This window comes from Pogona vitticeps, chromosome 3, assembly GCF_051106095.1.
Source record: "Pogona vitticeps strain Pit_001003342236 chromosome 3, PviZW2.1, whole genome shotgun sequence".
Taxonomy (NCBI): Eukaryota; Metazoa; Chordata; class Lepidosauria; order Squamata; family Agamidae; genus Pogona; species Pogona vitticeps.
In genome coordinates, this window is record NC_135785.1 from 51557316 (window position 1) to 51570560 (window position 13245).

Below are 13245 nucleotides of genomic sequence, written 5' to 3' on the forward strand. Positions count from 1 at the left end.
AGATAAACAGAAGCAGAAGCCAAGGCACAGAATTACCACTGTCTGGTGGGTGTAGGTGCATGTGCATTGGGTGCACATGGAACTAGCACATAAACTCATAATATCAGGACTGGGAGAAATTAAATATAATGAAACTTCTTTGAAAATTCAGGAGGGAGCTTCAGACCTGTGAATTTGACTAAGAGCACATGTACAACACACAAACTGTACCACAAAACTCTAAGAATATTTGAACATTCAGTTTGGGGTCTCTGGATTGCCAGGCAGTGTTTTGCAAGCTTCTGTAGGCAAAATCAATTAATATTTTCTTGACAATGCAATGATTTTCTATTACCATTTTCCCCTTAACCCATTCCTGCCCCCACCCCCATCACAGAAAGGTTTCAAAAAAAAATCTGGAGTCTTGACTCACTTCAGCAGCTGTGGACTCACAAACGTCAGCAGGTCTTGCAAGACCTTAAATACCACGGCTTTCATAAGGTTCCCACTAAAGGTTCGAGCCATAGAACACATCAGCCAACTTTTAGCATAGTCCCCTTTGGAGTCCTTTTTGTCTGACTTTTTCTTGCGTTTTTTCTCTTTCTCTTCCTGTATTCAAAGCAGAATTTACATTTGGTGATAGGATAGAGCCCTCATATCCCACCCCACAAATCTATTACCCCGTTAGGAAGTGAAATGGAGGGTTTCCAAGACATTTACCAGCACCAAGACATCCTGACTCTGCGCCTTGCTCAAGCCATTCCGGTTGTCAGTGGCTGCCCAGTGCCTTTTCTTCTTCCGCTGACGTATCTCCAATTTCCGCTGGGCCTTTCTGACCCCAGACTTCATGTGTTTGTCAAAAGTGCCAAAAATCTTCTCTGTCTTATCGGCATCCCTCAAGTCCCAGACATCATCCATCTCTAATGGCTTCCGATATCCCTTTACCACCATGCTGTAAGCAAGAGTGAAATCTTCTTAGGCATGATTGCAGTTCTTCATGTCAATAACTCTTTGTTTTGAACGTGCTCAATTCCAGCAGCTACATTATCAGAGGGCTAAAGCAAAGGTTACAGAGGGTCCATCACTAAAAACTAAAATGCATTGTTGTCCCACTGGTGATTTCCCTTTATTTAGACCTTTGTGACTGAACCATCACACATGCAAACAAACCCCATGTTTAGGTCCAGAAGACAAATTGCAAAATGAAAGAATTTGATTTGCAAACAGTGAGTGATGTGATCACCACACATCTTTCACCATTTGAAGAATTCCCTCTTCTAGTGTCAGGATTTTTGGATAGTTTAGCACAGAATGTCAACATCTGGAAATACTGTTAATGAAAAGAGGCCACCACAGAAGGAGGGACAATCAGCTCTCCATCACTGATACCTTTGAAAAAAAAATAGTCCTTCGTTTGCTACACTAAGCTAATTAGACACAGCATAAGGGCGGGGGGGGGGGGACAAAACAGAAGCTTGGTAGGAAGTTTGCTCTAAGTATTATCCACCTAAAACTAAATTACAGTATTGGTCTCCTCATCACTCACTAGTCCAATTTTTTTTGCTCTTTCATACACACCAAACAACACATGCTTTTCAGCTGCCTCAGTCTTAGCTCAAATAACCTTGTTGTTTTAGACTTTTAGACATTGCTAGGTATGTATGAGTTTCAAGATTCAGGGCCACAAGACATACATTCAAATAGAATAGGCACATTTACAATTTAGAAATAATTATGTGTACTATGTGCTGTTGCATCATTTCTGAGTAATGGTGACCCTAGTAGACTTTTCAAGTGTGTGAAACATTTAAGCAGTGGTTTTACAAGTGAAGCCCCCACTGCGTTTCTGTGGCCCTGCAGAGATTTGAACTGAGGTCTCCTGAGTCCTAGTCCTACTCTCTATCCATTACACCACAATTGCTCTCTATAAATAATTACTAGAATATATTTAAATTTCATAGAAGGCAAGTCTCCCATTCAAATCACTCCTTCAAAAAGAGAGGGGAGTAGGGCTTTTTTTTCATGAGCCGTTCAGAAGCACTCCTAAAAATGAAACTTTTTAGCACAGTGAAATTTAATACACATGACACGTACTTATGGGTACACCCAGATCTGCATACCTGTTGTACCAGTGGAAAGTGAGGAAGCTCAGGACAGATGCTGTGACCTCTGGATTCTGCAAAACAAGGGAAGAAGCAGAACTCCCAAAGTGAAAAATTCTAGGAATAACAATGATGAGATGTGAATGGTTTGACCTTCTCTTTTCAAAACAACATATTGAATCTATTAAAGTCTTATTTTTGTGAGGTCACTTCTGCCCCACAAATGCATCAATATGCCCAGTAGGACTTGAGGGATGCCCAGTAGATCGTATGGGCAAGATGTACCCAATGTAATTGAGTTTCTGGTGGGGATGTTTTTCATCCCATTAGACCCCTTCAGAAAGTTGCTTTGAAGTGAGACATGAATAATTCCGCTCACTGTTCCCATCTCAAAAGATATCGTACAAGCCCATGATATGCAGTCTATGACTTACTTTCTTTGCAGCCTCCTTTATTTCAGGAGCAATGTCAGAAATAACAGAGATGGACAACAGAAAGAGCTGAAGCCCAAAAGAGATTGTGAAGAAGATGAAACGTGGTACATCAGTAGCAGAGCCCTGCTGGAGGAGAAAACAATCGGAAGTTACCAGTAGAAATAGCCAAATGTGAGCCTAGGATGCTTTTTTCCAGGCAACCAAGGCTAGAAGAACTGGCCACCAGGAGGCTCCCCAACTGTGTTTGAAGAACACAAGTGCTTCTTCCCAAGCCTCTTTGCCCAGTGAATGAGGTACTGAGTCAAGTATGGTGGATGGGCTTGCTGAATTTAATGTGGCAAACCCTGGTTACTTGCAGGGGGAGGAAGTTCCAGGAACTGCTCCCTGGAAGTTTGTTTTTGGACCACTCCCACCTTCCTTGTTCTGAGTTGCCTCCTATACTTCTAACCTGCACCACTTGCCGGATGAGAGTCTGAAGTTGAAACACACCGCAGAGGACCGAAAGGACGAAGAAGAGGAAGAGAATCCACGAGTCCCTGCGCATGGTGAAGCGACGGCTGTCATGGATCAGCAAAACAAGCACCTGCACAGCAGAGAGATTAGAGGCCTGGATTGGCTTCAGGGTTACAAAACCAAGGATGCTCCAGAGATTCCTATCAGGATATGAAACACCATGAGGTTATCATTCCTAACTTGCTGAATACGCTTATTTTGGATGAGTTCTGCACCATGACTTGTGCAGAACAATCATGGTGGTCTTTTGGGTGTCATTCTAATGATTGTCTTTTTCCATTTTAGGCAGACTGCACACTTCTAATGACACTGGCTCAGGCACTGGTAATTTTGAGGACTGACTACTGCAATGATCTCTACGTGGGGCTGCCTTTGAAGGCAGTTCAGAAGCTGCAGCAAGTGCAAAGTGCAGCAGCCACATTGGTCTTGCAAACTTCAACATTTGACATTTCACCTTGCCTGGTTTGTTTGGACCGGCTGCCAGTAGGCTTCCAGGACAAATTCAAGGTGCTAATATTAACTTATAAAGTCATGTGTGGTTTAGGACCTTGCTACCTGACAGAATGCCTCTCCGTCAGGCTGACCTCCCATCCTACCTGCACTTTCCAATCTTTCGTGTTGCCATTGGCCACTTCAAGGGTTAGACCTGGAAATCATCAACCAGGCGTCAGGTCTTCTCAGTAGTGGTTGCCTTGCTATGTAATTCCCTTCTGGTGGTGTGTCAGGCCCTCCTCCTTAGCCAGCTTTTCACCCAAGCCTTTTTAATTTAACTTTTAGGTAATATGGTGATGGCCCTGTGTCAGCTGTATACTGCTTATGGTTTAATTAGCTATTTTTAATTTTTGTTTTAGTTTGCTTTTAATTTTTGTCTTTTGAGTACCTGTGTTTATTTCCTTTGTAGCCATCCAGAGTAGTGACATGCCGCTAGATGGGCAGGGTACAAGTTTGAATGAATGAATGAATGTCTGATCTCGTTTAAAAAGAAACAAGTAACTAATTAGCTCCTTCAGACATTGATATAGAAGGTTAAGGAAGTGATTTCAACGCCGTTTGTTAGTAATAGTCTAGCAACCAGTATGAAATGGTCATTCTGGATTTGGCATCTTTGAGCAAAATGCTTTTACTTCTGTCAGAGACTTTATAGACTTCCAGCTTTCAACTACCATATCCCCAAATTCCCAGACAGACCTCCCATTCCTATGCAGCAGCAAGGATTGGCAAAGAGTGATTCTCACCCAAGTGACGATGTAGAGTGCAGGATTCGTGTACTGGACAGCAGGGTTATGGTGGTGCCCTAGGATTTCCACAACTGTAAAAATTTCTTCTGCTACTGCTGTCAATATGAGCAGCACAGTTAGCACCTGAACAAAGAGAGAGAGAGTGGAGAGTGTCATGTTACTACCACCTGCTAGATTCAGAAGAACAAGACTGCAAGGAACACCCAGACATGGAAAAGCAGGAGTTGTTGCAGGGCAAGACCAGAGTTCAAAAAAGTGAAAATGGTAGGAATCCAAAGCCAGGATTCTAGGGTTTGTAAACCAAAATAAGTTTTCTACTCTCAGGATTCTAGTCCACTGGGCGACCTGTCCTGTGGGCTTACTCCAAAACATGGTGACTTACACTTCACCTAGTCAAGTTATTTGTATAACACGTTCATGTATTTTGTCCACAAAACCTTGTGCGTTATTAAGGATGTTGGTCATGTTAAAAGATCACAAGCCTCTGTTTATGTACTCAAAGCAGGTGCTCCCAAAGATAGAATTGTAATGACTTTCCTTACTAATGAAGTTTAATAGAAGACAAGAGCAGGGTTGTGAATGACAGGACTTTGTGGTGGTCATCATAAGGTTAGAGGAACTTGATGGTGCATAACAAGAAATTAACACCATTTGCACAATCAGTTCAATGCTCAGTTTCTGATAACAATGATTGTATTAGAATGAAGGTCTCCACATTGACAGTAAAAACTGTGATATCACAATTAAAAGGCTTCTGGTTGAAGGGCAAATTCATTGCACCCTCCGGCTTCTATGCTCTCACCACTTGTGCCTGTTTCATTTAGACACATATATGTATTCTCATAATACTTATCATCTCCCAGTCAACTGCTCTTTTGCATGGAGTAAACCTTTCTACCACCTAGTTAAAAACTCTGGCATGCTCTTTTCCCCCACCTGCTTGAAGAGATAAACTGTAGTAACAGATGATTTCTTCATCCTGGATTTGAACATGGGGAGAAGCTGCCATGGGCCAAAGATCCAAAGGAACCCCAAAGGGATCCATACAAGAACAGTCTGTTCAAAGCAGAGTGGCAGGTCAGCATCGTTACGATCCAGGAAAGAGGAGTTCTGGAAACATCAAAGACAAACAACTAAGATATGCAATCTAAGCCCATACCTGCTCAGTTCTTTACCTAAGGTGCTGTACTTTCCTATGTATCTATGCAACCCACCATTATGCTTCATACCAGGTATACGAAAATTCAGCCTCAGGCTGCATCTGCTACTTCCATGGAGTGACTGGAGATAACAAAGTAAATGTACTAAAGTTTAAATGCCCTACATAGAACTTAGCAAGCATTTGTGAGCAGGAAAGCTTTTGCATGGAATGGGAGACTTGTGGCTCTTAAGTTATTTCTGGGACTCCAGGCAAAATTATCTGTAAAGCTAGATTATACTTCTCTGCCTTTGGTGTGTTGAATTGCAGCTGAAGTCTGCATAAATTGAAGCACGTAACTTTGACAAATAGCTTTAATAAACAAACTAAATATTCTTGCATAACTTTGAAAAGTCTATATAGGCAGTTGGTTTTGTCAGATCTGGAAATTAGGTGCTTGATTCTTCCTAAGAGTCCTACAGAAATTCCATGGACCTTGAAGGAAAAAATCAGAAGTCTGTGTTTGTCACAGATGGTACTTATTTCAATGAAGGGTTAATTCCAGAGTGAAAATTTTAAAAAATCAGAGAAAATCATATCAAAATTCAAATATCAAAGCGTAAGTCTCTTTCCTGTTGCAATAATTCCAGATAACATCAGCCTGTTTAATCCTACAGACTTTATTTATCTACATTGCTTCTGTATTCTATATACACAAAATTGCTTCAAAACATAACAAATCAAAATGTATTGAAGACAATCTTACAATGGTAAGAAAAAATGTAGGCACAAATATTAAAAATATATGGAAACTGAACTTAAGTTACAGGCAAATACAGTGGTGCCTCGACTTACGAACGTCTTGACTTGTGACCAATTCGAGTTACAATCAGCTCGTTTGCTTTGACTTGCGACCAGCGCTTTGAGATACGACCAGAAAAAAGCTCCCTCCCTCCTTTCCTGCCCTTTTTTAAACCTTAAGTTAAAAAAGTCTCCCCCTAGTGGACGGATTAACCTCTTTTGCATTAGTTCCTATGGGAACTAATGCTTTGAGATAGAACCAGCGCCTTGAGATACAACCAAAAAAAGGCTGGAATGGATTGATCGCATTTCAATGTAATCCTATGGGAAATGGTGCTTTATGACCAACTTGAGTTACGACCATCATCCCAGAATGAATTAAGTTCACAACTCAAGACACCACTACTTAATTCAGCAAAATATTTTTGAGAATAAAAAGGAACAATGAAAATGTTTTAGGTTGCATCATAAAAATGCAAAAGCATATACTTACAAAGTCTAAAAATACATTTCAATAACGTACAGTATTTAAAAGTAAAAGCAGTATAATTTTAATAGCTTTGAAAGCCTTCTTGCAAATGCATAGAAAAATACGGTGATGCCTCGCTAGACGATGATAATTTGTTCCACCGAAATCACTGTTTAGCGAAATCATCATCTAGCAAAAAGCATTTCCCCATTGGAATGCATTGAAACCTGTTTAATGCGTTCCAATGGGGAAGAATAGTTGTCTAGCGAAGATCGGCCATAGGAAAGCCGCTCTGTGAACCGCCAATCAGCTGTTTTTAATTGCCATCTTGCGAAAAATGGGCCTGAAAACACCTGTTTTGTGAGGATCGCCCCTAGGGAAGCCATTTTGCAAACCGCTGATCAGCTGTTCTAAATCGTTGTTTGGCAAAAAAATGGTCCACGAAGCATGGACCAAATCACCGTCCAGTGAAATTCCCCCATAGGAATCACTATTTTGCAAAGCAAAATGGCTGCCGCAAAATGTCGTCATCATGCGGATTCATCGTTTTGAGGGTTTGCAAACTGTATTGTTTGTTATTTTATTGATATAATGTACTGTTTAAAAATTGTTTTGCAACTAGAATTTTTTTCTCAGGAGGTCATCATCATCATCGTCATCATAAAAATAGAAAAATTCTATATAGAATTTAAACATGCTGGGAACTTACTGGTCCTTATAGCTGTATTTTGGAATGTTTACCTGCATAGCCCATTAATAAAAAAGAAATTATATAAACAAATTATGATGAAGATAAAGATATGGCACCAGTGGAATGTCTGCTATATCACACTGCCTCTTGGTCCAGGTGACCAGGGTGTTAATGTTTGATACCATGTCTATTTAAGATTGTTAGAAAAATTATGAGGGTGCAGAAAATGGCCTTAAAATTGTCCCAAGGTGAAAGTATTTTTAAACCTGTGGCATGAAAATATTGTTACTACAAGGGCTTTAAAACAACAATTTGGCTCAAACAGAGCAATGTCACTGAAAATGCAAGAGTTCTTTGGCAATTTCTTGTTTCTTTGCTATTCAGTGTGTAAACAAGAGATATGAAAATAGCAAATACTGACATCTAGTAGATAATTGATGTAGATACACAAATCGGTTGCTTACAAACAGGTAATGAATGACATATGGTTGTATATTATTTTGCTTATTAGCAGTTGTTGGAGCTGAAAAGTAGAAAAGGTAAACAAAGTCACTGATTTGAAGCAATAATCATTACTTCTAAACAGTATATTTGCTGCTTTGTAGCAGATTAGATAAACAATAACTTCAATTAAAATTAGCCTTTGTTTCTCACACTCCCATCAGAAGCAGCAGCTCTGAGAGACATTTTATCCAAGGAGAAGGATAATTAAGCAGCTCCAGAAAATAAACAATGGATTTCACTTAGGCTTTTAATCCTGACTAAAATGAATGAGAATATGATCATTGATTTTGTGTGTGTTTAAACATACTTAGCAGCTCAGAAGTGCTTTTCATTTTATATACTTTTTGAGAACTTTAATTTTCTTCATGTATTTTAAGGAAGCTTTTGCAGCTTTGAAGTTTATAATGTTTGTGCTTTTCAATTAAGTATTTTAGAGATGTATTCTCTGCCTTTATAAAATATAAATTTATAGTTTATAGTTTTGAAAACGTTATTAAAACATTCTTTCTGTGATTTGTTTATATTTTGTTCCTATATTGTGAAGTATTTACTTACAACTCTGGTTTTGACATCTGCATCTTGCTACAAGTAGCAAGAATGGATTTTCAGTTATATGCCTACAGTTTTCTTCACAAGTGTATGACTGTCTTCAATATATTTTGGACTTGCTATCTTTGAACCATGGGACCTAGAAGTCATGTATAAAGGCTTATAGAATTGGACAGGTTTTGGAATCACCTGGAATTACTGTAACAAAGTACTTATACAGTACTTGATACCGAGATGAATTTTAAAATGCTTGTCAATGATTGGTTTCATTCTGGGATTAACCCTTTACTGGTATAGTGTCAGATATGATGAACCATAGGCTTCTGTTCTTTGCCTAGGAGCTCTATCAATCTCTATAGCAGGGGTCCCCAGCCATGGCCTTGCCAGGACCAGTCTGCTGAGACAAAACTCCTGCCCCCCATGCACACATGCATGCACACCCTTCCCACACATGCACGGCCCCTCCCATGCACGCACGGCCCCTCCCACAGCCCCTCCCATCCACACACGGCCCCTCCCATGTCCCCTCCCATGCATGCAGAGCCCCTCCCATGGCCCGTCCCACACACACAGCCCCTCCCACGCATGCACAGATGCCCCCCACATGCTAAAGTGGTCCATGGAGGCAAAAAGGTTGGGGGCCACTGCTCTATATGACTCCTGGGAAAGTCAAGTGCCTCCTAAGGGTCTGACATGCATAACTCAGAAAATAAGAATGACAGACATTCCAATAGCATTACTGAAAACACTACCATAGCCCACCTGGACTATGTTGATGATAACACCCTCACATGTGGGGAGGCAATAATCTACCACATAATGGACTTGCTGGCACAAGCAAACACCCCTACAATGCACACATAAACCATGGAAAATTCCACAGCAACCTCCACCCCTAAAAGGGATGTAGTGCAGGCAAGCAGCAATGACTCTGGTGGTGCTACTCTCCATGTATCCCTCAGGAAGGGCTTCAAATGTACTTACACTATACACAAACATACAAATGGAAACAAGGAGAGCCTCTGTTAACACATCACCTATCTAGCGCTAAGGAGAGAACACACAAAGCCCTTTTGGAGCAGAGGTTCAAGATCCAGTCAAGGAGGGAAAGATAGCTTGGCTACACAGATAAAAGAAGGGGTGGGGTAGGAAAAGCAACAAAAGGAAGCCACAGATGCATAGAAAGGAACTATTGCCATGGCTCCCTGTACAGCACACAGGATTGGAAAGGTGACAGGTATTAAAGCCTCGCTAAAAGAAAGAAGTCCTCACTTACATTTTGCATGCTTAGTTTTATATATACCTTATGTGGTGGGCCTAAAGGTATGTGGTCTCATTTTGCATACTCTATTGCCTGAATTATGGTATCTCTGGGTAAAGTTTATACGTATAGTGGTGATGGTGTACCTGTTGGGTGCTGATGTGGTGATACATGTGTGGCAGGTATGCTTATTAAAAATTAGAAACATCTCTCACTGAAGTAAAGAGGAAGCAATTGCTTGTCACACCAGCTGCAGGGATGGCATAAAGTAGAACATTCAGCAGGAAGGTAGCTCTTTTCTACAGGTGCCTATAATGTGGCATACAAGCATTCCTTCCCTGCCTGGTGCTGCTCTTTGTCCACTCTCAATTTTAGACATACCTTTCAGCCAGTGTAAATAAAGGACTGCCATCTTTGTAAAGGCTGGGTTTAAATGAGAAATCTTAAAGCAGGGACAGGGTGTGTGTGACAATCATTGTGGTATACAAGTTCAGAAAATGAAAGACAGCCTTACAGAATCCAACAATTATATCTTATCATTATTTAACACTTACAAACAAGGAAATCTGCCTCATGGTTGGTCTAACTAAGTGGCTGAAATCCAGTAGGAAGTCACAAGTAGAGAAGTTCCATTGAATCCATGGAATTTATATAGGTGGTGACTCACCAAATTCCCACTGATATGATGAGCCTACTCTAGTTGTGACTTCCTACTGCATTTTAGCCAAGCCTGTTTACTCTGAGTAGCAGTAACTCTCCAAAGTTCCAGAGAAACACAAACAGGCATTCATAGCCTGGAGTAAGTGCTAGAGATGTCAGCATTTCAGAAATACAAAATATCATCTTGTTACATACACTAGAAGGGCCTTACCTGTTGCATATCAAATAGACTAGAAGCATAAACACTATCAGAGAAAATGCCAAGGCCTCTCACTTCACAGTGGGGGGGGGGGGGAAATCAATACTGGATTCTCTTTGTCAAGAACGCTACTAGCTGAAGACAGAATGTCTCTGAGACAAAGGAGCTCAAATCAGTTCTGCTTATTTTAGTCAAATCTCATGAGCTACAGTTTAGCAAACAAAGTGCCCATGTCCCTAGAACTCTGTCAGTGACAAACAAATAGATAGGGGACATTCCTGCAAATATTAGGAGCAAATCAGCTGGCAACCATGACATGGCATTGAATCATTTATTTTGGACAGAATGAGGTCAATCAAATAAGGGAAATTCTTACTGCTGAGAGGTACCGTATTTTTCGCACCATAAGACACACTTTTTTCAAAAAAAAAATTGGGGAAAAGTGTATACTGTACGTCTTATGGAGCAAAATTCCCAGATTATTTTTTCCTGTTTTCTTCGCCTAAAAATTTGGTGCATCTTATGGAGCGAAAAATACGGTAATCTGCATATGCTACAGCCCTCCAGAAAGCTTAGTTTCAAAATTTCAGGGGAAAAGAAACATACCTGAATGTTAGAAGTTCTCTAGAGAGCTAGCAAGCTATGAGTCAACAGACCAGTTTCTATTTGTTTGTATTAATGAATTACTCTACCTATCACCAGGATGTTTATATAATCCACATTTTGAATGTTCATTACTATGTTAATAATGTTATTGATTTCTTCTATATCCCATTTCAACCAGGGTCCCCCCTCACAATCATAGATAGTGTGTTATATAAAGCCACAGCCAAAATATTGCACTGTGCATATCCAAGGAAGCGGACTATAACTTACAGCCGTTCTCACTGAAATATATGTTAGCCATAAAAGGTCACACAGCACTGTTGATTTTGTTGTCTTTCTGACATATATGCTGTCACAGAGGTAACGTGGTTACCTCTCTGAGAAAGACTTTCTCTCTCTTTGAGAGAAAGCTCTTCATCCTGTGCTTTCCATTGAAACATATCATAGGTCTATTTACATACGGATCAAATAAACTTTTGGTCCCCAGCTACATTCTGCTATAGTTTTCTGATCATGTGGATCATCCCTTCTTCTCTTTCTCAGTATGATTCAAAAACTTTCCTAATTGTTTTCTTAATAATGAGAAATGTTTGATTCAGAGATATATGTGAAACATCTGCCACATTGTGTCATAAAGGTATCAGCATTGCTTTCATCCATGAATCCCTTTTGCTCTCTACGGATTAACCACAGAGGACAGCAATATTCATGAAAGGACAGGGGAAATTTCCTAGGAGGGAAAACCAAGCAAGGGACCAGTTATAAGTTCCTGTGCAGTAGAGACTTCTCCCAAAGCTCAGGGTATCTCTGAACCACAGCAAACAGAGACAGTAGATTTCTTAAGCCTACAACCCCAAACTCATTGCACTGAAACCATAGGGTTGATGTTTGCTGAATGCGCATGACTTGCACATGTTTCACCTATCTTCCCACTATTTGGGACAAGCTACAGAATATTCAGCAACATCACTGAGTCATCTCTGCCAAAAACTGAGCAACATCTGAAGGGAAAAGACGCTGTCACTTACCCAGAAAACAGAACCGCAGAATTCATCCAAGGCAGCTGCCGCCATGGCGAGGCACTTTCTTCCTACCTTTGCCCAAGAGCTCGATTAGCTTTTGGGGAAATGAAGAGGGCAAAAGTCCCACATGTTCAACAAAGAGCCACTGGGCTTGGACTCACAATGACAAGGCATTAATCGTTAACTCCTAGTGCACATTCAGCCTGATAGTTCAAAATTATGAACCTTGGATACTGGGGTCACAGCAGGCAGTGGGAGTTCCCCAAAACTTGGCAAGAGAGAACATAGCATGATTTATTGTGGACAGCAACATGATGTCTTAAATGCAACTTCTCAGGATAATCTGACCCTAGTTGGACATACAAAGAATCCCTTTTCCCCAATGATACCACGGCACGATACTGCCTGTGAAGACACCTTTTCACTGCTCAAGATGCTCGGCACCATCTATTTTCGAAATCAGAGCATTTTTAAACTTCTAGTCTCCTTCTCAGTGGATTCTAGGATAAACTGAGCTGCTTCTGGATTAGTGGGTAGTTTTTCTTCATGGAGATCATTGCTTTCAAAGTAACAATGGTTCCATAAAGGCTCAGTGCTGCATTACTTTTTGCTCAGCAGAAGTTCAGTAAAATACTAGACTCTGAAATGACACCATTCTGTTACAGGCAGAGCTCCATCTATCTCAGCGACTCCTCAGTGTGTTCCCATGGCATGGCCAAAAAAAAAACTTAAGCGTAACACAACTTTGATTGTGTTAATGTTGTGAAAACAGAACCAAAACGTGATACTGCACTGGGGACTTACAGATCATCACTGGGGAGGAGTGTATCTCAAAACAGGCGTTACAAGACTGAGAAATCCAGTCTTGGAGAGGAATTAAGAATATGATTTCCAAGATGAAAGATCAAACTCTGCCATCACTCCCTAGTTACAAACAATGATATTAATCCCCAAATGGCTACTGAAACAAGCCATCCAGAGCGGAGAGATTCTGCTGTCTCACTCATTACATAATCAGTTTAGATAGAACCAATTCTGATTCATTCTTGACAAATGGGTCCAATGTCCAGAGAAACAGC

General features: G+C 40.5%; 1 protein-coding gene across 2 annotated transcripts in view; it reads right to left on the reverse strand.

The window, feature by feature from the left end:
- ABCC2 (ATP binding cassette subfamily C member 2) overlaps nt 1-12893 on the reverse strand; it is a 40226-nt gene extending 27333 nt beyond the window's left edge. The window contains exons 1-8 of one of the 2 annotated variants that reach the window (XM_020803037.3): nt 12173-12893; nt 5203-5376; nt 4264-4389; nt 2964-3098; nt 2516-2638; nt 2100-2155; nt 700-931; nt 413-588 (exon numbers count right to left, since the gene is read on the reverse strand). In XM_020803037.3, the coding sequence (XP_020658696.3) occupies nt 413-588; nt 700-931; nt 2100-2155; nt 2516-2638; nt 2964-3098; nt 4264-4389; nt 5203-5376; nt 12173-12217 (1067 nt within the window). In that variant the 5' untranslated portion in view covers nt 12218-12893. Of the gene's footprint in view, nt 1-412; nt 589-699; nt 932-2099; nt 2156-2515; nt 2642-2963; nt 3099-4263; nt 4390-5202; nt 5377-12172 lie in introns of both variants that reach the window. The other variant, XM_020803036.3, reaches the window with a different exon arrangement.
- Between the last annotated feature and the right edge of the window lie 352 nt (nt 12894-13245).